Source organism: Copadichromis virginalis, linkage group LG20 (genome assembly GCF_057382275.1).
Source record: "Copadichromis virginalis isolate Kocher_CV1m ecotype Utaka linkage group LG20, C_Virginalis_male_GT1.1, whole genome shotgun sequence".
In the NCBI taxonomy this organism is placed as follows: Eukaryota; Metazoa; Chordata; class Actinopteri; order Cichliformes; family Cichlidae; genus Copadichromis; species Copadichromis virginalis.
The window spans coordinates 19,419,248-19,446,648 of record NC_140637.1 but is presented as its reverse complement, the minus strand read 5'-3'; the positions used below and the strand labels follow the sequence as shown (position 1 = coordinate 19,446,648).

The 27,401-nt window shown below is 38.9% G+C and overlaps 1 protein-coding gene and 1 long non-coding RNA gene across 3 annotated transcripts in view; one reads left to right on the top strand and one right to left on the bottom strand.

Moving 5' to 3' along the window:
* The window catches only part of dlgap4a (discs, large (Drosophila) homolog-associated protein 4a), a 100,698-nt gene that overhangs the window by 56,656 nt on the left and 16,641 nt on the right, over positions 1 to 27,401 (top strand). For both annotated transcript variants that reach the window (XM_085445039.1, XM_085445038.1), the window contains exons 2-5: positions 17,581 to 18,858; positions 19,148 to 19,383; positions 20,391 to 20,538; positions 21,916 to 22,162. In XM_085445039.1, the coding sequence (XP_085301165.1) occupies positions 17,650 to 18,858; positions 19,148 to 19,383; positions 20,391 to 20,538; positions 21,916 to 22,162 (1,840 nt within the window). In that variant the 5' untranslated portion in view covers positions 17,581 to 17,649. The remainder of the gene's footprint in view (positions 1 to 17,580; positions 18,859 to 19,147; positions 19,384 to 20,390; positions 20,539 to 21,915; positions 22,163 to 27,401) is intronic.
* Positions 21,510 to 27,278, bottom strand: LOC146684666 (uncharacterized). The gene is made up of 2 exons (XR_014917333.1): positions 26,631 to 27,278; positions 21,510 to 22,170 (listed from the first exon to the last, which is right to left on the bottom strand). It is a non-coding gene; the product is annotated as an uncharacterized LOC146684666 (long non-coding RNA).

Below are 27,401 nucleotides of genomic sequence, written 5' to 3'. Positions count from 1 at the left end.
AAACAAAACTTCTTCATTCACTTGATGTCAGCCCATCCAGATGGCTGGTCTGCTGACAGTAATTTACACAATGCTGTTTGAATAAGTGCTGTGATCCCGCAGCTCACTCCACACACACCTGATTTGTAACACAGCTCGGTCTCTGTGGGCAGCAGCATGCTCAGGGAGACAAATAAAACCCAGGAGAAGGGTTTGTGTCAACTCTCTATACTACAGCATTAAACAGTCTCACAGAGCTGGACTCACTTCCCTTATGCATGTCTTTTAAAAGCTGCCATATTGGGCCATCTGGATATCTGGCTGCAGAAATACATGTCCTCTGCTTTGGTCTGCAGCCTTGTCAGCTGCTGTCATATCTTAAACTCCAACAAAAATTATTGTTATTATTTATTTCTGGTTACATTGTTTGGTCATTGAAATAGTCTGTTTATCTAGTTAAAGGCCTTATTCTAATACAGACAATCACATCATGCAGGAAGTAGTGATCCAATGTGTTAGAGCAGACAGTCACACAGAGGCATAGCTACAGATACCGAATTACTTTACTTACTTTATTAATCTATCTATCTATCTATCTATCTATCTATCTATCTATCTATCTATCTATCTATCTATCTATCTATCTATCTATCTATCTATCTATCTAGATTGTTTTTTTCGGGGGTTAAACAACTGCAACACTTACTGTATTGATTATATATTTTATAGTGTAACACTGTCATCTGCTAGAATGCTGCTCTTTTAGTGTTCCTCTGAAACAGTTCATTGCTGTTCTTGCTATGCACCGTACAGATAATGGACATAGACAATGTAAAGTCACCCACTAGTTTTGCAGTACATATTTTTAAGCTTTTTAAGCATTAACATTTTGTCATACTGTTTTTTCTTGGAGCCTGAACTTAACATATTTGGATGAAAGTGTGGATTGAAGTTAACAGCTAACCTTCACAAATTTGTTTAGAAAGCTGCATCCCTAAACTGTAAGGATGCATTAGAGCACACAGCGCACATAAAATACCAGAATTTCATTCACAACGACTGGAGCACAGACTTGTGAGATGATCTGCACTACAAAGCAGGTCATACTATTTGTCAGATAATCCATGAAAATGCCCTGATAGGCACCAACAGCTCACAGACACACAGTGGAAAGGTCCAGTTCAGTGATTCCAATTTGCTGAGGTGAAGCCTAGCAGATGCCAATAGGCTTCAGCGGCCTGTGTCAGGACATCTGTCAGTCAAAACAGCAACACCTACCACTCCAGTATGCAACTTAAGACTTAACTAATAAAAATACCGCCCCAAATTGGAACAATTCAAAAATTCTGGAATTTTTTGTTTGCTTGTTGGTTTGTTTTTTGTGCATTTTAATGCTGAAAACTAACATTAGCCAGATGTGATCAGTCACTACAATGAGTCCTGAAAACGACCCCATTGCTAGCTAGGGCAGTGTTCTTCTCAACATCGAAAGCAATATTTATTTATTTATGGTAATAAAATCATATTCATAAATAACATCACTGTAGAGAATTTCCTGCATTTTTACAGCTGCAGTGTAAGTTGCAAACATAAACAGATTTTTTTCCTGATTAAATAAACATTCATATTCACATTCTTGGAAAAGTCTCTGCACGAGTCACTTTTTAAGCTAGACAGCATATTAGCTCCTCACTTACAGAACACCAAAAAGCCTGTAAACATATGTCACGCCACTTTTGTCTGTTTGCATATTCACTTGATGTTATTTTTGACAAAAGAGGAAGGCTAAATGTAATTTCAGTTTGATTTAAGCTTTTATTGGATAAACACCTTAAAAAATGTGGAACCACAGATTTCTCGGCATCTGCACTAAAGACTAATCTAATTTTACCTGGCTTGTCATAACCCTCTTACCCTTATTCTTCATGCTGTCCTGACAGCTCCAGTTAACTGATACTGAGTTAAACTGCAGTCTTCCACATGCTCTGATCTCAGGTGATTTTGTCCCATTTAGCATCTTTAAACTACACCAATGAAACAGCCAGTCTAAACTTCCTGGTCTCTTGTTTTTGCTTGACTGGAGAATAACTGAAGCAAAATTTCTACATAAAAAAGTCAAATCACCTGGTCTTTAGCAGGTCTTAAAATTAAAATACAACCTCAGAAGAACTTCAAAGAATATTATGCCATGTCACTACTTATTTAAGACAAATTAAGCCAAAATGCAGAAGCAGTGTGTGAAAAACTATTAAGAAGGTAAGTAGTAGCTAGGTGCTGCTAACCAAATGAACTTTATTAAATGATCATCAGCCTTTTAGAGGTGTGATAACCTCTAAAAGGCAGTTTGCTGTTCTGGAGCATTCAGATATGTGTTAACATTGCCTATGCTCTCTAAAAAGATGGCAGCACAGCAGGTTTTAGCATTTTAGCATGAAAATTTCATCCCAACTGCCGTACGGTCAAAAGTTGAATACCACTTGAAAAATGGCAACAATGGGAGAGAGAAAAAACGTTTTTTTAAAGATACAATTTATATAAAACAACACTTAAACTGAAACAGGCTGTTTTAAAGCCATTTTTCAAGTGGTTTTAAACTTTTGATCGGGACTGTATCAAGCACGGTGGTGGAGCGGTAATGTTTTTGGCTTTTTTGCAGGACCTGGGCACATTGCAGCTGTTGAGCTGATCCTCCTTTGTATACCAAATTATTCTTGAGTCAAATATAAGGCTATCTGTCTGACAGCTAAAGTTTAGCCAAAATCGAATCATTAAACAGAACAATGATTATAAACACAGCAGCAAATCTACATCAAAATGACTGAAAAAGAAAAGAATGAAGGTGTTACAAACTTCAGACCTCAACCTGACATTGTGGCAGGTCGTTGATCTACAGTCATTGGGCAGGACCTTAAAAGTCCTGTGCATAAACAAATGCCTGAAATGAACTGAACCAACATTGTAGAGTAGAGTGGGACAAAAGACTGAAAAAGTCATACAGAAAATGTTTAGCAGGAGTGACACACACAGGACCTATAGAGCCACAAATTATGCATAGGGAGGTCGGGCAGATTAATGGTTGACATTTAACAGTGGAGACTGCCGTTAGTTCTAAATTTCAAACTGATACTCATCATTTATTTGAACCTTTATATTACCTTAAATGCGTGTTTGATTGTATAAATGTGACAATAAATGTCCTATTTTAACAAAAAACAAAACAGTTGTTTACTTATCAAATTGTTTTGGTTGGTTTTAGTTCAAGTTTGTTGAAGTTAGAAATTCAGAATTTATTATTAGGTGCTGTTTTTGTCATCCATTTAAAAATATGTATCATTGCTACCTTCAGATGTTACAATAGAAGAAAGCATTTTCACTGTCAGTCAGATTTAATTTGTCTGACCATTTGTAAAAGATAAGTGAAAGGCTTTTATTCTTTTATGGATTTATTCACTTCTATTCTGTTCTTAATGCTTTAATTATGGACGGTGTTTTCTTTCATAATGAAACAGCTCTTCCTTTCATCACCGCGGACGTTAAATATGTAGATGTACTGTACTAGAATCTCACTGGGTTGCCAGCACATCATGAGCTGTGTGTGTACAGTATACATGTCTGGGAATGAAAGTGAGCCAAGCTGGTGAGTGACATGGTTTCATTTACATTTTCAGGCTTGTTTTTCGGCTGTGCTGTGTCTATCAACTTGAATCTACAATTCTTCAGGAAAAACACAGCTCTGAATACATTTATATGTAAAACTAAATAAATAAATAAATGGCTGTGTAACATAAATGTAAGTTCTTGCTGTATAGTATAGCATCTAAATCCACAGAATGATGTTCTATTTTCACTTCGCCCGCTCGGTAAGCTTAGCCTCTCATCTCCCGTCCAAGATGACAGCGTAGTCAAGGGTAAATTAGTCTGACACTGCATTGGCTAAATGCTGCCCATCATTTCCCATCTTCGTTGATCCACATTTACTCAGCTTCATGTCCCTTGGTGTCAAGCACGCATGGGATCACAGACCAGCTGGAGAGCACTGAGTGATGAGCTTTTGTCAACTGTGAGATGGCAGCAGAGGATATGGGAGTACAACCAGCACTCTCCCAAGATGGAACTTCAGTGCGTCATCTGTGAGACATACCCACACTGGCAGGGCAGAGTATTCAGTCTACCTCCAGTTCATCATCAGTGCTCCAACTGCCTGCTGATGGGTGTCCACAGGGCAGGCTTTATGATATCTGAGAATCTGTTCTGATGTGATCAGACAAATTCCAGGTCACGCTTTGTGCCACAATATTCCTCCAGCTACATGTACTGGTAGCTTCAGAGTGTGTGATATGCTAGAAGGGCTAGAAGCAGTGTTACCAGATTTGACTGATAAAAAGTATCCCCCACCCAGGTACCTTAAAAACAGCCAAGGTATTAATTTTTATTTATTAATTTTTATTAATTTTATTTATTTCTTGTCCCATCCTTTTGTGTCAACTGTTAAGTTCATTCATCTGTCTGCGTTTTCCCATTTAGTTTAGTTACAAATATGTATTCTCAGTTTTCCTGTGTTGTCTTGTTGTGTCATACTGTGTTCTTCTTTTATTAGTCCCAGTTAGTTTCCTTAGTTTATTTCTGGAATTCTGAGTATTCATTGGATTTTGGACTTTGCTTCTGGTCTTGGATTTTATCAGCCTTTATTCTGCCAAGTTTCCCTCACAGGTCTTACACTGCCATACTCTCCCATCCTCATGACAGTTTTACTGGTAAAATTTATGCAAACTAATGAATGTGATGAATAATAGAAGTCCTAAAATATATAAAGTTAGAGCCAATTTTGCCTGTGTACACCACTACAGTGGGTTTGAATTAGTCAAGATATGACTTTCAGCTTTATTTTAAAACACTTAACAAAATTTTGCACTATTTAGAAATCATTGCACTTTTTATATAGATATATATACATATTTACATACAGATATGTGTAAGTCAAACAGTTTGAATGAAAATCACTCAGTCTGGCAACTTTATTCAGGAGTCCCTTTCAACTCTAAACAAAAGACTAGGGCCTGGAGGTCAGCCAGGGATTACATACTATGTTAAGGTGGCCAGCAAACAGAAGCTGTCTGGTATACTTGTCTCATTGTCAGCTATGACTTTGAATTTAGTCTAGTACATTGAAAGACATACATAAAACAGCTGCATTACAGCCTTGGCCCTGGCCTTAGCCCACTTTTACCCTGACCACCCAACAATTTAACAAGTAATATTTTTCATCCACGTTCATCAAATATCAATCTGGTACACAAGACAAAAGTGTGTATCCCTACAAGTACAGGCAAGTGACCTTGGTCATTGATGCTACCTCTCAGCCTCTGCTAAGCTGGCCCTGTAACCAATGATTCTCTGTCTGAATTGCTGTAGTCCTAAGGGTCTTCTGTTTTCTCTCACAGCTGATAAAAAGACAGCCTTTTTCATCCACCCACTATTGGCAGGGGCTGAGTTTGTATGGTGCTCAGGAAATCTTCTAATGAGATTTGTAGTATTTTAGCCATGCTAGCACCAGAGGCTCTGAAAGCTTTTGTCTTGCCCTGTGCCCACCTGAAGCTCAGCAATGAGCTGCTCCCCAAGGTGAGACCTTGGTGTGGTCTTCATAGAGGTTGTTTTGGGTTTGTTTTTTTTATCCCAACTTAGTCTGGCCCCTCATGCAGGGTCAGCTAACCTTGGGAATCACAATGGCATTCAAACCCTCTCTATTACGATGAAGTGGCAAACTAGAGGTCTGTCCTTCAGCACCACCCCCGAGGTACAAAAGTAAATACCTGAGGTGGTTCTAGCACCTGACTGGGACGCCTCCTCCTAAGTGAGGTTTTGCTGAATTACAGATTACTGCTCTGGGATGTTTCTATATACCTCCACAAGAGCTAGAGGAGGTCTACGTATTTCCCCTTAGAGTGCTGCCCCCTTGAAATGGACCTGAAAGAAAAACAGTTAAATGAACATTTTTTTTAACCACGGAAAATAAATCCATCTATGACAGATCAGCATTTAAGGAATCTTTTGCTTTCTTTTTAAATCAATGAAAAGGTTCATTGGAACTTAGATGGATTACCAATAAATTTGGTGATAGTGATATCTTAGCTTATCATTTTTCTATGCAATAATTTATTTTGTAGGAGGGTGGTTCTTTTGCTGTGGTAGTCTAATACTGGCTCCTGACAATTAGACGAATTAGGATATGCCGTGTTTCAATGTTCATCTAGGTTTCAGTAAAATCTATTGCCATAAACAAACTGTTGTGCCAATAGTTTTAAATGAGATTCTTCTGATCCGATTGCTCTTGTTGCTGGCTGTACAGCTTGGATGTTTGCTGTAATTATACCACTTTTCAGCACTTTATTTAAAAAAAAAATCTTTGCATATTAATATGACCTTGGCGTAATCCTCACAACAGCTTCTGCTCTTGTTTAAGTGTGTCTCTTAATGAACAGATATGCTGCTCCTCAGGCCTGACTGCTGCAGCTGTACTGCTCTCTCTGGTCATGTGCCGTACACACTGAAACCTAAATCCTGATACTCTTGGATGCTCTAATCCCTCCACAGTACGGAAGCCGAAACAGAATATTAATTTCATCTTGTTTTTAGCACATTACCAATTTGAGCAGTTAGGAAATGTTCAGCAGGCCTAAGCTTGCCTCCCATGATTTACATTGGACTATTGTTGGAAATCTTTTTAATATGACACCCCAGGCTGCAATAAGATATAGCTGAAGTTATGGGAATGCAACTGCAAACCCCCAATGCAATGTTTTGCCTTTTGCAGTTGAATAATTACACACTGGGTTTCATTACTATTATTATTATTTAGGCTCAAATGCTCACACTGGTACCAGGTTAACCTATTTTAAATAATCCGACAGTACTCCATGAAGAACTGAGTAGGCACAAAGAGGATCTTTATTTTACTGGACATGAAATCCGATGATTTAAGGTCACCGTCCTTCTTTAAATTGAAGAAAATCCAGTCCTGCTCTAGAGGTCAGCTAGTATTGAAAAGATAATCACTCAGAGTTCACAATCAAATGGATAGATTTAATCCAGCCAGAATTAAACCCAATAGTTAGAAAATGGGTTAGAAATCCAACCAGCTAGTGAGATAGACTTATACCGAGAGTGAGACCAGAGAGAAGATTTAAACATTTGAGTTTAATACTCAAACAATGCTCAAACGGACCCATTGTGTTTCCTGTGACATAGTGCTGTGTGTTCTGCCTTTTCAGTTTTCAAAGTGAAGAATTTCCTCTCTAAGCCCTGCCCCCCAGGACTATTAAAGCTTTGACAGCATTTTAAACAAGCGCTGGCAGAGGATTTGCCATGCTGGCTACTAACCAATAGCATGTAATAATTCCCCAGTGCCCAAGTTCTATTCTGAATTTATGGATAGAGTGTTTTAACAATGTAGACATTGGGCTGTGCATGCTTAGCATGCATGACACAACAGCACATGACTGCAGAGGTTAATGCGTGCAGCATTGGGTCCTTTATGTCTTGTTTCGCCTGAGTCCATTGTAATGTCTAAGTCGGTTTGACAGGGAGGAAAGTTCACAGCTCTCCTACAGCTTAGGCTTGCTCTTTTTCATGAAAAGAACAAAAAAAAAAATTTTTTCAAACCCAGAATTTGACTTTTGCTCTTATTCGTATCATCACAAGCACAGTTCAGCCTTACCAGCAAGTGCTGTGAGAGATTTGCACATCATTGTGCAGCTCGCCTCTTTTTTTTTAAAATGAGCACCATAAGTGTTATTCTGTCCGGCACTATGACGTTCAGTCTTGCAGAATCACTGAAGTGAATCTTTGTGGCGCTGGCACAAGACGTTACCAAATGAAAACATGCAGAAGGGAACCAGAAGCAGTACAATGAGGATGGGAAATGGCTCAAGGGAAATGGCAACGTCTCACTCTAATTACACTTCAGTGTGTGCAGTGGTGAATGAGGGAGAGCAGCGTTTTGGGATCATTTTAATGGGCAAAGCACTGATGAGAATCCCATGAACAGCAAATGCTTCAAGCTCTGAATTTTTCAGTAGGCTTCATGTTTTGAGTGCAGCGGCCTCGGTGTTCAGCAATGTGAAAGGAAGATTCTTTCTGATTTTGGAAGGTGTGCACGCATGCCATCCACATTGTCAGTCACTGAATGAGATAAGCAGGTGCCTTGGAAAACCTCTACCTTCTGTAAATACGCAGGGGGTGCAGTACCAAAGCTGTCAGCTGTCTCTCTCAGAGTCTTTCCACACTGTAAATGACATACTCAGTGCATGGCAAGTCCTAAAGTAATAATCCGATCTTCAGGTTGCACCTGTTATGACTTCATTTTCGGCAGTCGTTATTAAAAACAAATAAAATTTAAAATTTAAAAAAGCTCAAAATAAACTGTAAACATTGACAGCTCTGTTGGGGGAAATACCCAGTGTCAACGATAAAGTTGTATTATGATTGCATTTTATCATCACATTAAGTACAATTTTCCTGAGTGTAGCTGATTCTTTCAGCAAACCCTGCCTTCTCCTGTAATGTGATTGGCCAACACTTGGCAGTTAAATCCCTTCCAGACAAAAATGCCTCTGTGTTGCAGCCCCTCAGGTTATAAATGATGTTTGACATTAATGTGTTTTTGGCTATATACAGCTACACTGTCAGAATGGCTCTCTTATATCTGCATTATGTTACAGAACATTATACTGATAATCTCAGAAAAAAACAAAAAGGTATAACGGAACAGGAAGTGTTCTAGCTGTGTTACTATGTTTGACAATATGAGTAATATTATTTTTTAAACATAAATAAAAGCTGTTTGTGTCATGCAAGAAGCAAAAGATTTCAATGCTTTTTTTGCTGTGAGTGTAGTTACCATTAACACGTTGACATATAAATGGGTGCATTTGCCGAACATACAGTAGAGATTCCAGAAATTAAATGACTCTAACCATGAAATAGTTGAAAACCTCATAAAAAGATCAACTGTCACTTTTAAAGTTGAGTTGTTTTGTACAAATTTAAACCTGTGAGATATTGTTCTGGTGCATTGGTGAAGCAATGTAGAGAGTCGAAATATCACACTGTACCGACGACAGTGATTGACGGTGTTGGCAGTTTGACAAATAGGTTTGGGGAAATGTGTTAATGAGAGGGAAAAATTTAAATGTTCAAAAAATTCCTCTCAGATGCATGTATAATGTACATCATGTGGAAAAGTATTGTGATAAATGTTTAAGGTTTTTGTTCTCATTAGTCCTGTTATCCTCAGGTCTTGCTTTCCCAGGGCAGTAGAGAATAACAGTTGCTTTATCCACAGGAAGCACCAAATGACATAACTTAGCGACTGCAACAAGCTATTAGTAGATTCTCACTAGACAGTGGGGATAGCGGATGGTGTTGGCCCATCTTAAGTGTTATTACTGTTAACATGGACTTTGTACTTGTGGAAATGTGGAGGGAGACAGGCACATTTTCACTGGTTGTCAAGATTTTATTGAATTTCCATGCTTTTGTGAAGTCGGGTTTACAAAATATAGAAGCAGGAAGTGTAAAAAAAAAGAAAGAAAATAAAGAGATGATACTTTTTGTTCATGCATTATTATTATTCATCATGTTCTATTGTCAGTGATTTAGGTGGACTATAGTATACATGCACAGAACACACAGGTCTTATGTAGATGCGGGATTGTCAGCACCTGACTGCTTAGCATCATATCCCAGTGATTTACTGATTATTCTATGTGTGTGCGTAATTGTTTTCACACCATATAAGTATCAATCCTGTTTTACTGATATAGACATGAAATTATTGAGTATTTTAAGGTTTTTATTTTATTTCTACTAAATATAGCATCTGCAAAATATTGCTGAAGAAGGAAAAAAACTTTTGCACATACATTATATATATATATATATATATATATATATATATATATATATATATATATGTATATATATATATGTATATTAAATAACTGAAGTTGTTTCATTTTGTTTGAGCAGGAGTTCCCTGAATATCAAAAACATCTCTAATTTAGTGGTAGAAAAGTCTGATGCATAATCTAAAGGATCCTAAAAAGATTTTTTCTCCACTGTGATTTATTTTTCTCTTGATAAGCTACTCTGAAAATAACATTAATACAAGGTATTTGGGAAGTCACTGACGTCTTCCAACAATGAGCGTTTATTCTGTTTGCAAAGCTGCAGCCTTGATAATATTTGAGCTTGTTTATTGTTTGTCATCTGGCTTTGATTTTCCAACACAATACCATGAGAAAGTAATGTTGTATCGGGGCCAACTCAAATAATCGCATATACGCGTGTGCACACAGCATACAGTAACAGCCAGTATAATAGGAATACTTTAATAAATCAGCCAGAGAGGAGCCTTGACTGATTAAAATTTTACTTAAGGATGGGAATCTGTCTCTATATAGGACATCTGAACCCTGGATCGTATCTTGCAACAGTGCAGAGTTAACTGTTTGTCACTGTTTATTTTAGTACAATTTAAAATATAATGGGTTATATTAATGTTTCTAAATCTTTTGAACCACTTTTCAATATATCTCCAAGTACAACAGTTCAGACGATCAACACTATTTATAATATTTACCATGGTGACAGAATGGAGCCACTGTCAGTGTTACTGCATTCAAACTGAACTTACTCGATGACTCAAGTGGCTTCTTGAGTCTGTAGCTTTGTTTTTTAACTCGAACAGAGAGCTAACTTGAAATGAAACTCCTTTAGTGAATTTAAAGCAGCTGTAATCAGTATGTGCTGAGTCTAATGATTATGTATACTGTGAATGGAGCAGCTTAAGCCACACAGAGCTATAACCTGAGTCTGCAGCTCCCCCCAGATCACTCCCACTGCTCATAAAAAACTGACTATACCTGCTGAGCACAAAACAGAAGCAGTTTCCAACCAGCTGCTATCATAACTGTGCATTTAGCAGCTATTTACCTCAAGAGTTAGTTGAGATAAAATTGTTGTTTAAGAAGAGCGAATATTACTCTTAAATTTGTCAGGTGGCCAGCGGCACAGCGCCAAATGAAGGATAATGTTGCTCTGTACTGTGTCTGCAGGCTGTGTAAACAGGAAACTGTTTGCTAACAAGTTCAACATATCAGCTTAAAAGGTGATAATATGTCAATGTCGTGTTTACAGATTGTTCTTGCAGCACCCAAGTGGCCAAAAATAAAACGGAATTGTTGTCTGCAAATTCGTTAAGCAGGGAAATCTAGTTTATCATAATGGGTATCACGGTTTGGCATGGCAGACCGTGGGGATATGGTGAATGAGGACCCAGGCGTGGTGCTCTGTGTATAAACAGTGCGCACACACACACTCACATCTACAAGCATGGAGAAGAGCAGCCGCAACACCAAAAATACATATAATATCACCAGTCCATGACTGCCCAGGGATCCTGGGTCGCTCAGACCCAAGACCCTGACAATAGGAGTTTAAGTGTGTTTTCACTACTTGTGCATGAATACTAAACTCATTTTATTTTCCCAGTATGAAGCCAGCTTTAGCACTCATTATGAACTCTCAATGTTACACGTTGTAGAGCTTGAAACATCCCAGTGCTTTTTAAAGTCTCTCCGGTTTAGCTCTTTTAACCTTTTCAGCAGTATATTGCAGTCTGGGGAGAATAGGTGGTGATTCTTCAGTCTGCTTTAGCTGATAAAAAAGACGATAGGTTTTTGGCTGTGTGATTTGTCACAGGGAGAATGGGGTTTCAGACAGCAGAAGAAAAATATGAGCAAAGTGTATTCTCTTTACCTGAGTTCAGCACAGTGGCGCACTGCTTAGCATTGTTGTTTCACAACAAGAAGCCTCTGGGTGGAACTTCCTGGTCAGTTAGTGTCTTCATGTGTAGAGTTTGCATGTGGCCTCTGTACCTGGGTGGTTTCTGTCTTGGTGCTACGGTTTTCTCACATAATCCAAAGACATTGTGTTAGCCTTATTAGGGATTCTGCGTTGACTTTAGGTGTGACGCATTTGCCCCACTACATGTGGGCAGTGTTGGGAAGGTTACTTTTAAAATGTATTCCACTACAGATTACAGATTACATGCCCCAAAATGTATTTTGTAACGTATTCCGTTACGTTACTCAATGAGAGTAACGTATTCTGAATAGTTTGGATTACTTAATATATTATCATGCTTTTACAACCACATGAATGTACTATTGCTGTGTGATTTATTACTATTACTGAAGGTTACTCGCCATACCAACACCAACTAGATTTTTAAATCTTTTTTTTTCTCTTAATATAAATGAGTAACAGTAGGTTGACATTAGGTAAGGCTGCACTTTTTGCAGCGATCTCGTATAGAAAACTATTCCGCGTGTATATAAAAAAGGTCCGCGGCTCCGAACCGTAGTAAAGGGACCTCTGGCTAATACGTCGGGTTCCGTGTCGGGCTCGTAGCTGAAAACTAGCTTTACTTGGTTGTCTGGGTCAACTTTGTATATACATATATATATTATATATTTACATGCTTCCATCTCCCGTTTCTGCTCGGTGATAACTCGTACTTTTCCACTCACCTTTTTCTCCCTCCTCGCGCTCACAGACACATAACGGGTATGGCAGTCCATTCTCCCTGCAGCACAGACTACACTACCCATGAGGCTACATTCTTTAGGGCTATGACTGTAACACTCTGCTTATTGCCTTCATATTAAATCATTTTGTGAATAATCTTTTAAAATATTTCTTCACATCATTATGCGGGCCGCCAGTAGAGGTGACATGGGCCGCAAGGTTGAGACACAGACATTAGAGCTTCTTAATGCGTGTTTTGTCTCCAAAAATATGGAGTTCATGAAACAGGAAAATACCACCGTGTAATCCATTAATTTCAACAAAGTAACTGTATTCTGAATACCAACTTTTAAAACGGTAACTGTAACGGAATACAGTTACTAATATTTTGTATTTTAAATACGTAACGGTGGTACATGTATTCCGTTACTCCCCAACACTGCATGTGGGACAGCTGGGATGGGCTTCAGCTACGTTACAACCCCGATCTGGATGGAAGAAAATTGGAGGAGTGGACATATTATATTTCATAATGAGCAGTCGGTTAATTGTTAACTGAATTAATTATTATGCATTTTTGTCTTTGCCAGAGTATTGTGTTGAACTTACCAATGACTGACTAGTCATTGAAGACTCCCCAAATTATCTTTGTTTTAGGAAAATACATAAATAAATCATATACATATATTTATCAACTCTAATAAAATAATATTCCATTTATTGTGTCTCTAGCAGGGACAACATTATTAATTGTAAACTTTCAAGCTCCAGATGTTGTGATCATTTGCTGGCCTTTTTGTTCTGTTTGTGTGATAATACATATAATAGTTCGGTCTTTACATTTTGGTATGCTAACATAAGCAATTGACATTTTTAACCATTTTCCTTACATAACTGAGTAGAATAGAATAGAATAGAATAGAATTCAACTTTATTGTCATTGCACATGCACAGGTACAGGGCAACGAAATGCAGTTTGCATCCATCCAGAAGTGCTTTAGTGATATAGATATATTACAATATATATTAGCAATAATATAGATATGTGAGTATATTACAGAAATGGGTCTATTATGGTATGTTATAATGTACACGGTATGAAGTATGTTGTGAATATTCTATAACTATAAGTATGTACAGGCTGTAGTGAGTACAAGCTATGTACAGGATATGAACAGGATATAAATATGAAAAACTATACAGAATATGAAATAAATAACTTTACAGAATCTGGGATATACAGCTATACAGAAATGGGAACTATGCAAGTTGTAAACAGTTGTAGGATTAAAGATTATCGAATGTACAGAATGATTATTTACACAGAGCTATACAGTAGTGCAGTTAAGATAAGTGAGGGTGTAGATAGTTTCTACAGAGGCTATATAAAGTGCTAGTGGTTGTGAGTGGTGGTTCAGTCCATGTTATTATTGTGTTTGAGGGTATTTATTCTGTCCACACAATGTAAGGAAATTAGCAATTTTATTTCACTTTCAGTGTAGTGATTTGTTTTATCTTGATTTTTTTCTTTGTTTTGAGAAGTAGCCTAAGGTAAATAATATTACTGTACACTTGCCCATTCTTTTTCTTAAATGCTTATCTGGTTCAGTGTTGAGGGTGGGCTCGAGTGTATCCCAGCTGTAATAGCACAAGAAGCTGGGTACTGCCTGAGCTGGTTTAAAACATGCTTTTTACATAAAAGGAGCAAATTAAGTCTGAGAATCTGAATTTAAAACCAAATTTACTTTCTTGTTATATTCTAGTAAAGAAATCACAATATATCTGCTCAACAGCTCTAATGTGATTTTCCTCGCAAGCTATTTACACATAAGATAATTATAAATGTTCATTTTATAATGAGCCAACATATATCCAGTGTATAAATCACTAGGGACAGCTTTTGTTTTATTAAGCATATTGTTCGTTTTAGTTTTACATTAAATCCATACATTTATCAAGTAACTTCATTTGCTTTTGAGCAAGATTCTTTAATAATATTCTGTGTTTTCATTCAAAACACTTTTTCTTTTCTCCTTTGGGATTTATTTTTAATTTCTCCCAGCTATTTGGGGTTAGTTGGACCTGATAAGTATAAAAACTGAATGTCATCTTTGAAAGGGAAGTAATTGTTTTTTAAACAAAAGCATGTCCTCATATGGATACAACAAGTTTATTTCACAGTGTAATACAATAAAGTTTAACAAAGTATGCCAAAATGTAATGTAATATGAGGCCTGGGGTTTCAGGACGATAACATGCAAGACTTACAGGTGTTTTTTCAAATACAGAAATACCGTACTATACACCTGACTCTAACTCTCATACATTCTGACAATTAAAGCCAATTATCACAAACAACACATTCTGTGTGTCACATCTCTTTTCGTATTATATATAATGACGGTTGTGGCCTTCCATAGTTCACTTCCAAAACCCTTATGGGACCAGGATACTCAAAGAACAGTAAGATCACTTACCACACTACCTAAGCAGACTACAGCTGTAGCTAGTATAACACTGACAGGTCACACTTTAGATACTGAATGACAACACAGTACCTGGAAATGCTAGTTAAAGACATTTCCGTCACCCTGTGACACCCAGTTCTCTGTTCAGCAAGTCACTGCTACATCCGTGTAGTGTGTGAGCATGTGAAACAGGTCAAATGTGCTATCTTCATTGCAGTCTAAGGATTCATTCACCTTGTAATTATGCAGTAGCCTTCTGGCCACCATCTCACAGACAGACAGACAGATGCACTGAACCTGCGACAGAGTTACATGAACTGTGAACAGTATTTCTTTCTCATCTTCCCCTGTGATGCTCAACACTTGACAGGGTTTCGTTGGTGCGGTGGATGGGTAGGTGGGCGAATTAGCACGTTTCTGTGTGTGTCGGTGTGCCAGCGTGTGTAGGTGTGTGTCAGTTTGTCAGCAGTGGCACCTACAGGACGCGAACACGTGGGGCTACAGTCAGCTCAGGCGAATGAATTACAGCAGGCTGCGCCGTTGTAAAACGCTGGTGTATTTGTCAGCACACTGCTGCGCCCGTCCAGGAACACTGACTCAGATAAGTGGCTGCTCCCTCACTGTAAATTGTGTATGGGAGGTCGGAGAGATGTAAGAAGTGACAAACCAACACAGCAAAATGAAAATGTGTGCAGTTAACATTCTGCATTCAGCTCCCAGGCAAGATTTCATGCTTGCTGTGGGAGAGGGCTCTTACCATTGACTGATCGGTGAGTCACTCCACTCTAATACAGACAGCATCTGTTGGAGCGAATTTAATGCAACATGGATTTCTGCTTTGTGAATTATGAGTTTTCATAACCTTGATGCAATATTACTGTCTTTTCATAGTGAGCTTGAAGACACACGTGACAGTCACACTCAAATATCTCTCTTTCCTTGATTTGCTCTCTATTGTGTGTCTGTTTTTCTGCTTATGGTCATCCTGCTGATGTGTTGCTGAGGCACTTTATGACAGAGATACATCTTATGCAATAGATGATGAAGTGCTGTGTTAAAATTATCGTTGTTGCACTGGAAACTGTGGTGTCTATTGTTGACGAGGAGGCTACATTAGATTTAGTGTTACCCCAAAAAGGCAGTAAAAAAGCAGCCATTAGCTACACATCAGAGCTGTCATCCCCTGTCAGTTTGCTGGTTATAGCTGTGACATGGGCATTAGAGTGAAGTTTTATTTTAGATTGCTCTCTGTTTTTATTTCCGCTTGTACCCAATATAGTTTCCTCTGAAGTGCAACCGCAAAATATTTGCTTTGTCTCAAAATTCTTCTTTTAGTGAGCTTTAGGGAAGATTTATTGTTCCCTTTAGTTAAAAAAGAAAGAATCACAATTCCTAGTACAGTAAGTAGATTTGAGAGGATGGCAAAGGACCAAAAATGATTTGTGGAAATGAGGGTTTATTTCCTGCTTAGGAGACAAATGGTGCTTCTTAAATATAAAGCTCATTTACATGTATGAGTCACAAAATCGTTCTCCTATGCACTGTCAGTGTAGTATTTCCTGGCTGTACATCATAATGATGTCTTATATTGGGCCCTTGGCTGTCTAGTTTCCTGCTTTGCTGAAACAATTCATACAGTAAGCTGAATAGCTTCTTCTATTCCCTGTGAATAATATGTGATTTACTGTCTTTTGTTTTTTCAATCTTGAGGCTCTATTGCACTTATGTATTCAGCGGCAGAATAATAGAGACAGTGATTGAAGGAAAACTGCTTCTAAAGTGTTCAGAGCGTTTAAATGGCAATAAATTTTCTATCGCGTAGTAGGATTGTTTTAATATTTCATACACATATACTTCGTTAAAGTTTGATATATTCAATTTGAAGTGTACTTTAAGAGCCAAATACAAAATGTGTGTGTAAATTTCCCCTCAAGCAACACACTGTTATGTAGGCACTTGCTACTGGTGCTCCACCTAGTGGTGTGTTGTTTTAATCAACTTACAGTATGCAGGAACTTACAGTGCTGTAGAGGACAGTAGATCTCCTTTCCACATTATTTTCATTGTTGTGTTTCTTCTGTGAAATGCACCACACATTTTTTTTTTCAGTTACTCCTCTGATAATCCAAGGACACAGAGGGATTAACACTTCTAATTGTGCTCCAACTCTAATTTGGTCATTAGCTTTAAATATGGGAATGTAGAGTTACTTCTATGCTTTTATGAAGCTTAAAATTGTTCACAAATGGCTTGGTGGACTGTCAGCAATCCCTAGAATGGGAATGTACATTTTAAAAAGAAAATGAAACATTACTTTTAGAAAGGGCAGCTAAAAAAAGTTTAAAAAAGAAAAGAAAAGAAGAAAGAAAAGCTAGTCAGTCAATGGAAGTAACAAAAATATGGCACAAATGTGCCCTGAAGTCTTGACATGTTTGTATTTGCTCTTTTCATTAACAGACTGCATGTACTGAGTATCAGCATAGAGACTTGAATTTCTATTGTTTAATCGGATGTTTTCTCTGTGTTTCATTTTTCTGCATTGCAGAATGGGCCCAGCAGGTCAGTAGACCCGCGCTAATTGGAGACATGTTTTAAGGACAATACCTCAGCCACCATGAAAGGGTTAGGAGCCAACCGCAGTCGTCACCTGTCTGACTCGTGTGAACCAGCGGGCTGTTCCCAGAAGCCTCTGTGTCCTTTGACCTCTGACCCTCACAGCTCCTTTCTGTTGAGCCCTACTATAAACCACTATGGCACTCTGGACCCCCATCTCCACCAGTGCCCTCCCACCAGCCCCACCACCTTGACTCCTGACTGCTTGCTGCCTTTCAGCCAGATGTCCAACAGCAGCACTTTCCCTCGTCTGCATTTTACCTCTCAGACTGACCAGGTTGACTGCTCCCAGGCCTGTATGGCTACTGGTGGTGGAGTTGGGCAGGGGAGCAGGGCAGGGGCACTATCCACATCCTTGTCTATGGGTATGGGCTTGGGTCTGGGCCTGACTGGTGCCCCTATGATCACCAGTGGATCGGCCACTATCTCGTCTGCAGCAGCAGCAAAGATGAACCGGTTACCTTCCAGCCTACTGGATCAGCTAGAGAGGCACCTGCCCCTACAGCGTGATGGCTTCAGTACACTGCAGTTCCACAGAGGCCGTATGTCAAAGCAACGCAGTGAGAGCCCAGGACGCATACGCCACCTGATGCATTCTGTGCAAAAGCTGTTTGCCAAGTCTCAGTCCTTGGAAAACTCTGCAATCAAGGGTAGCTTAAATGGGCGCTCTGCAGGAGGAATGACTGGGACTACAGGAAGTGGTGAAGATAGTGGTAGACCAACCCGCAGGAGCAAAAGTAAAGACAGGGCTAAGACTGAAGGGCAAAAGCAGAGACCTAGACCTAGTACACTAGGCCTCTGGGGCTCAGATGATGCCCTGGACACTGACACTACCAAAGCTGGCACTATAGCTGTAGGTTACCGCAACCCACTGAGCATGATGACTCTTGGCAGAGCGGTGTCAGACAGCCAGGCCCCTCCAAGACATATTCCACAGGGCTATAATACAATTTCTGCACATACTCTCAAGACCTCCAAAAGCAGCAGTGACCTCAAGTTCCTGGCATGCCCAGCAACACAAGTAGGATCCAAGGAAGAGGAAGAAAGAACTAGGGGAAGCAAGGACGATACACTGGTGAAGAGGGGCTCTTGGTCCACTCTCACACTTACCCAGGCTAGGCAGGTGTTGCAGAAGGGCTCTGCTACAGTCAACAGGACCATGCTTAAATCAAAGTCATGCCACCAAGACTTGGCACAACAGTTCCTTCAGGTAGGAGGGCTTGTGAGTATTCATCTCCATCATCATTTTTTGGAAGTTTGCATGGATCTGTTTATAATTTCTCTGTGTATGTCTTGTTTTTTTTAATGTTTGCGCACCGGGAATCTTTATTGTCACATTTGCAGAGTTTCTCACAAGTCGTGACAATCATATCACCTTTTTTAAGCCATTGCTGCACATCCTCACAATCATATTGCGAAATACTAGGAAATGCCAGCAGGGATACTGTATTATCCTGTATTTTAAAGTTTTTCACAAAGCATTTGTTTGCATAATCCAGGTCCCCCTGGGCGACTGGGCAGGAACTTTGGGTCATGGAAAGACCAAAGGAACTGAGATCCCTTGTCGAAGGATGCGCAGTGGCAGTTATGTCAAAGCTATGGGAGACGTAGAGGACAGTGATGACTCAGAAGGAAGCCCCAAACCTTCGCCCAAATCTGCAGCTCGTCGCCTGAGCTACATGAAAGCCACCCAGCAGTCACTGAGTGAGCAGCAGCCGCCACCGACGCCACGCAAGTGAGTCCCACAGTGTAGTGAGTCAAAATATGACCTTGTTTATCATGCTCATTGTTTTGCCACTGTTGATTTTGTGCCCTTTTACATTACATCCATTAAAATATAAACAGGCATTGAAGGGGTATTTGCTATAGGGGTATTTTTCTCATGCCTCCAAAGGTAGTCAGCAGGTGGCAGCATCCTGTCATGAATAAATGTCAGTGTGTGCAAAAGTACTTGGTCAAAACAAGATCATAGAAGATATACATTGGAGATAAAGATGCAGTCTAAGGAAAGGGGACAAGAAACTACATACATTCCATTTTTATGTGCTGCAAAAGCAGTCGGTGAACTTGTTGCCATGTGTTTTACCTCTACATCCAAACGGACAGGCCTCGTTGCTACGCTCTCATGCGGGAGGATTATCTGTGGTCTCCTCTACAAAGTGCGTGCTCTATGCAGCATCTGAGGTCAGTGTAACCTAGAGGCAGGCAGTGTGGCCCTAACCACCCTAAGTGATCCTTCCACCGTTTTCCATCACTTTTTTTGCCTAACCCTGCCAGTAATTTTCCTCTCCACCCACAGTTCCATCTTTCACCTTGCAGGTACCCTGAGTGGCGTGTTAGTACTTTTACCCACTTTCTCAAGTCCTGATTTCATAATATGTAAACTTTCCATGAAAATCACTCCAGCACACCCTGTTGCTTATTGCACACACATTTTCACTAACACCAGGCGCCAACTCGGCAAGGCAGAACAGAGGAAAAATTTTTTAAAAATAAACTGAAATTCAAATCTCTCAAATTCTATTTAGCAGTTTTGCTCTTGTATTGTTATTTCCTCTGTACTGCTATTTAAGCACTAGTACACATCACTATCCACACATCTCAGTCGTGTTTAATTTGAAAAAACCCAGGGGAACATTTCCCTGGTTTAGGTTACTCCTGGATATCATCAATTAAACACAGCCCCTTACTTATTCCAGGCTCTGACTTCTGAGAGGCTGATTATTACGTTCACTTCCACAGCACCCTGCCGTCCCTGAAAGAGCTGTCCACTAATCGGAGCCTTGATAACTTAGACTGCCTGGTGAGTCCTTTAGAGGCCCCTCCACGCCACAGGAACAATGATTTCAGCCAATGCTCTGGCACACTGGGCAGAGGCTCGGGCACTCAGGTATGTCTATGATCTCTTTATTATTTATTGTTGTTATAATTGACAAAGATAATTTTAATCAGTCTGTTTGAATTGGGTCTTTTATTAATAAGTTCCCACAGAGAAGTAGTTTTATTTAAGTGAGCAGTGTACAAAATAATCGAAAAAACCCAACAATCGTCTTTTGAAAACAGTTAAAATATTAATTTAATGAAGGAAAGATTTAAAGCTGGATTTAATGCAACAATATTTAAAGCATACATACCTTCTAAAATTTCTAAAATTGCATAAATTTGATTGACTTCAAGAACCCGTGTATATAAAATAGACTGCCACAACCTTTACATTTTGAAGCTACTGTGAGAGAATATTTAAATGAATGTCTATAAGACTGCAGAGATGGTTTATGAATAAACCAGTTGGGAATAAACTTGACGAATCAAAATGATGCCTCAGAGTGTTTGCAGAATTTCAGAGTGGAAGATATGACTCAGTAAAAACCTGAGGGAGCTTGTTGTACATCTTCATCAGCAGGATTGGAGGTAAAAATACCTTTCATAGAGAAGGAATGGCATCACTATCTTTGGAAATGAAATGTTTAATATTAATGATAGAGAGACTCGATTTAGGCCAGAGGTAAAGTCAGTCGGACCTAAAGGATTTCTTGGTACTCATGCACAGCTTTTGGAATGAGCAGGCCTAATTTTTCTTGTTTATATGCCACCCACAACACTTTCGTATTTGGTCCTGAAATGCCAAATATAAAAATAACTGCTGATGCTTGTTTCTGCTTCTTTTTATGTCGCTTGATCAAACATTTCAGTTGCTGCCGGATGTCAATGCTTTTTCCCATCGTGCAGTGACAACACAAATCCATGCAACAATGAAAGCTATTTTAGGCAACTCAGACAATGCATTGTGATTTACTTTCATACTGACCCTGAGGCAAGCACAAAACGATTAACCTGGTTCTAGGTTTTAGGTGTGTTCAATTTTTATACCACTGAACACAGATGTTAAAAATGCCATATCTCTTTAAAGTATCCTACAGCTTTATTACTTAGTATAGACTTTTAGACTGCCCACACACTTCAAATTTCCACATTTTTATTTCCAACCCCATCACTCATCTCACAACCCCACAGATTTGTTTTGTTAGTCTTTGGATGACACCCAAGACCCAGTTTTAAAACCACTGCATAAAATACTTGAATGTATAAAGCAGTTTTAGGAAACTCCTCACACGACCACAGGGACATTTTTACCACATCTCTTTTGGCTTCATTTGCTGTTGATGCTTTGGTTTTACTTTAGTAAGATTTTTATATCTGAGCAGTTTTTCCATCATAAGCATAGGTCTGTTTAATGCATGTTTATCAGTCTGCCCTCTGCCCTTAGCGTGTGAGTCTGCACACGTTCTTTCAGGTATGCGGGCAGGGCTGTGGGCACTCTGTACCATACTGTGAGGGGGAATCGCAGGCTGTGGAGGCTCTGGATCTGCCTGCGCCTACATGCTTCCGGTCGCGCAGCCATAGCTACCTGCGGGCCATCCAAGCAGGCTGCTCCCAGGATGAAGATACAGCTTCTGTGGATTCAGAGTCACCACCACCCACTACTCCAGGCTATAGCTACAGCTCCAACACCAGTGAGTACCTGAGAGAAGAAGGTGGTCTTATATGATTGCAATAAGATTACAAAGATTTGAAATTACCTTCGAGTCATTCAATTCCTTTTGAATTCATTTATATAGCACCAATTCACAAAAACAGTGGCCTAAAGGTGCTTTACACTATAAGGAAAAGACCCTACAATATTAGAGAAAAAACCTCAACAATCAGACGATCCCCTGTGAGCAAGCAAACCAGCCTAAAGGAGGGGCAGTCATCTAGGGTCACTGGCTTGGGAGATGAGAAGAGAGAAAGAGCATAGAGAAGAAGAAAGACAAACTATGGGAGAGAGGACAAAGGTAAATGTATCAGGAGTATAAAAGAGGAGCGTAGAAGAAAGTGCATCATGGCAAGTATGAGCCTAAAGCAAGCATGGTTCAGGGTCAGATGATTTCTGCTGTATTTACTCCGCTTCATAATAGCAAAAATAAGTATTGTCTGGAAAATTGCCCCTTAAAGGAAGAGGCCACTTTCCTGAAATCCAACTTGTTTTACTGTTTTTGAAAAGTACACCGAGTAACAATTTCACTGTGTATATTTAGTGTATGCAAAAGACACCACATGCGCTGCTATTATAATAGTCTTGACAATACTGTACACCTTAACTATTATAGGTATAATTCAAATAAATAGTAGGTTACTTTCCATTGTTAAAAACGTAAAGTAAAAAGGTAGCACATGCAAAAAAATCCCAGCCATTTTGTAAAATTTATAATAATTTTTTGTGTGTATGTGTTACCTTTTTACCTATGGGGTTTAAGTGTTAACCCTTGTATGGTGTTCGGGTCTGTGAGACCCGTGTTCAGTTTTTTTCAAAAGAAAAATTAAACAATTAATTCTTTTTTCACGTGTAAATGTGTTGTGTCTTTCCACTCACTCCACTTGATTATAACTGATTTATTTATAACATTTTATATAAAAGAAAAACGAGAAGCACATTAATTCATAAATGTGATCTAACAAAGGTAAAGGGAAAAAATTAACCATGTTTGCTGTTCATATGTCTTGTAATTGGGATGAAGTAAACATCTGTTGAGTAATTTAACATAAAATTGTTTGATAGTGTTAATTTGGAAAGCCAAAACTCTAGCGGGTCCACCAGACCCATGAACACTGGCTGAGTAACAAAAATACGAACACCACACAAGGGTTAAACTTAAATGACTGTGGTTTAGAAATACGGAAGGCAGATCCTTTTAAAGATCTATGTAGAGTATTCCTCTTGTTTTATTGCAATAGATAAACACATATCTACCAGAGTACGGGCTTTTGTTATTAAGGTACTTATGCTTTAACAATAAGAGTTTGCAGCATATTCAGTCTGCAGCTGGATATTGCAAGCTGCTCTCTTCTTTATCGCTGAGAAAATGGATGGAAGATGTACAGCACCTTTCACATAGTCATTATTAGATGGAAAACTAAACTCAAGAACATTTTGCTTGGCACATTTTTTCTGTATCTTTTTACATTTATGTGTAACATTATTGTTATGTTTTCAGGGAAAAGTGCGCAATAATGACTCCTCCAGGCTGACAGGGTGAAGGGTAGAGATGCTGTTTTAGAGAGATAGAGAGATTTGCAGCTAAGCAAAGAAAACTATCTATTTTTTCGCCTACAATTCAGTTCAAGCATTGTTGCAGTAAAGAAGAAAAAATCTGAACATTTCATAAAAACATCTACTGTGTCTATAGTAAATTCATGCGGTAAATCAAGCTTCACTTCTGTTTTTATGGTGCATGTGTGTATATATTTGTGTATTATTATTATTATTGAACAAATTGCCCTGTAGCTTAAAAGTGTCAGACTTGTGATGTGTGGTTAGTATTTTTCTTCTAAAGAGTTCTATATGACTTTGATGTTAAATCATAAATTCATACTTATGAGTATTTTTTTAAAATTTTTTAATTATAGTCCGAGATACTTTTAGAGGTACTTTTAGCTATTCACCACAAAGATCTGCATGTTTGATTTGGCAGTTTTACACCCTCCCTGATGCCACCCTCCGATTTATCTGGGCCAGCATGAGGGACACACAAGCCTCTGATCTCCTGAGGCTGGTTTTATTTCCCTTTGCGATCTCAAGACAGGGATCTTTCACATGTAAGGCAAATTTGTTAACTACTACAACATAGAGGCAGGTGGATTTTTCTTAGGTCAATAGTGAATCAAAGTTTTAGGGACTAAAATTTCTGATTATTAATGTTTTAAATTTTTATCTGATTTGACTTTTGCTTCTGTACATATGCGAATGGGAAAAAGCTGGACTCTATATGGACTCAATGTATTTTAAAAAATAGTTAACAAGCTAATGTAAGAACAGAACTTGACTCTGTATCACCACTGCTCAGCTGTCTACTCTGCTACATGTACTGCAGAGAGATCTAATCTTAAATAATGAAGATCTTGAATAATGACGCTGGAGCTATTCTGCTGAACAAACTATGTGACTTTTTTTTTTCTAAATGACCACAAACATCTTTTTTTCTTCTTCTTTATGTTCTGTAAAGAAAAGGTTTTCATCTCAGCAGTGTCAGGACAAGGTATTTGCCCCATTTCTTATTTCTTATTTTTTTATATACTTGTTCCACTGGAAGTTTCCAATCATCAAGCAAAATGTAATATTAGACAACGATAACCTGAGAAAATATAAAATGCAATATTTAAATTATGATTTCATTTGTTAAGGCAAAAGAGCTATCCAAACCTACCTGGTCCTATGTGAAAAAGTTATTGCCCGTCTTGTTAAGTCATTAATTAACTGTGATTAACCACATTTTTTGAGCTAACATCAATTTCATTACCTATACCAAGGCCTGATTACTGGCAGACCTGTTGAACCAAGACACCACTTATATAAAACCTGTATGACAAAGTGAAGTATCTTATAAGACCTTAAAAACTACACACCATTCCACAGTTATTATTATTACAGTATAAAGAAACTCAGGAACAGACGAGAAACAAAGTCATTGACATCCCTCAGACTAGAAAGGGTTACAATGGTATTGCCATTTCTAAGGGTTTGGGACTCCAGTCAAACACAGTGAGAGCCATCATCCACAATCGGAGCAAGCTTGGAATAATGGTGAACCTTCCCAGGAGTGGCCAGCCTACCAAAATTACTCCAAGAGCACATCGGCAACTCATCCAGGCCACAAAAGAACCCAGAACGTCAATTAAGGAACTGCAGGCCTCACTTGTCCCACTTACGTTCAGAGTTCATGATTCAACAATAAGAAAGAGACTGGGCAAAAATGGTATCCATCAGAGAGATACAAAAAACCCACAGCTAACCCAAAAGAACACAAAGGCTCTTTCTCTCATTTGCCAAGAAAAAAACATCTTGATCATCCCCAAGATTTTTTGGGAAAATATTCCGTGGAGTTTTGAGACAAAAGTTGAATTTGTTGGAAGGTTTGTTTAGGGTAAAAGTAACACAGTATCAGTACATAAAAAGAACATCATACCAACAGTCAAACATGGCAGTGGTAGTGTAATGGTCTGGGGCTGCTTTGCTGCTTTAGGATGGAATCATTCATTCTGATCTCTACCAGAAAATGCTGAAAGAGAACCAACACCAACAAGTTCAACCATCAATGGCACAAAAAAGAAGAAAACAAGTCTAAAAAGAAAAGTGGGCCAAAATTCTTCCACAGCAATGTGAAAGACTCATTGTTAGTCACTGCGAACGCCTGACTGCTTCCAAAGGTGGCACAACCAGTTTTACAGTTTATTGGGGCCCTTTTTTCATGAAAGGTCAGGTAGGTTTGGATAACTCTTTTCCCTTAATAAATTTAAAAACTGTATTTTATGATTACTTGTGTTATCTATGTCTAATATTGGTTTGTCGGACGATCTGAAACATAAAATTGTGACAATCATACAAAAAATAAGAACTCGGGAAATACTTTTCAAATACTTTTACCTGTGTAGCGATACAATATATATCTGTGAAAGATGAATATAAGCTGATAATGTTGGTTGAGCTCTACGTGCCACCCAGCAATTTAGAAATGTTTTCTGTCTAGGGTATCTATTTGATATACTGCAATTCACATGTCTCATTGCTTCATGTACCTAATTCTATTAAAATCTTATATATGAAAACCCTATATTTATATTGTACTCTTGCCTCAAAGACTAATTTTTCTGGTTTCTTGCAGGGTTTTTTTTTAATTAAAATCACAGCATTATAGCGTGATTGTAATAGGAGAATAAGGCTATATAATAATAATTATAATATATATATAAAGTAGGGGGGACATAGGAGGAAATAGCTCAGTTCACTCCTTTGTTGGGGTAACAATAGATCACCACATGCTGGATATGTGCTTATTTTTTTATGTCTAGACTTAAGTCCGTTCCCGCGGCGCCGCAGACAAACTGAAGCGCACCTACCGTGAACACATTCATAAACAACGTAATACCCAGACATAAACCAATCACCTTCGTGTTCGATTAGTTTGAGGTCCGGCTCTGTCCAATCGTTTAGAGAAATCGGTTACGGAGAAAACGTGGACTCCAATCCTCGTCGTCAAGGGCGTGTACTACAAATCTTTTCTTCACAGTGTTCGTTGTGTGTCTCCCAGGCACTACACCCGTGTCCATCTCGTCCGCCGTTCATGAATGAACAGAAAATAAGGATTTCTCCGAGTCCACCACTAACAGTAAGGTCTTTGTCACCTTTTTCCCGGTTGAGCGTTATGGTTCTGACAGCCAGCTGCTGTTTGCTACGCTAGCAACAGCGAGCTAACGTAAGCTAATGGTGTGGTAGGTTAACTAGCTAGCTAACGTAGATGAAGAAAGAGGATGAAACCCTGATACAAGCTGTTTGAGCAAGGCGAGGAGCAGCAATGTTGGCTGCCTGTTTTTAGAGTGAAAAGCCATCTCTTTGTTGCCCCGCTGATATCAACTATACAGCGCCTCCGGGTAGCATTACTCAACGTTAAATACCCTGTGTGATAGCACGCCGCGGCAAGCCCTGGACTGGCTAGCAGCAAAGGCTAACGGTAGCGGAGCCGTCACCAGCCCGTTAGGGACATCCCGGGGCGGGCTTAGTTTGGCTAACCAGCCCGTTTATTAGCTAACCGTGGCTAGTGGGTTGTGTGGGTGAGTGATCTTATATTTCCAAATAAGTTTTTATTAGAGACTGTTGTAAGTCGTAATCCACTGCCACAGATCGTTAATTAAAACGATAAAGAAGCTCAGCGGCTCAGT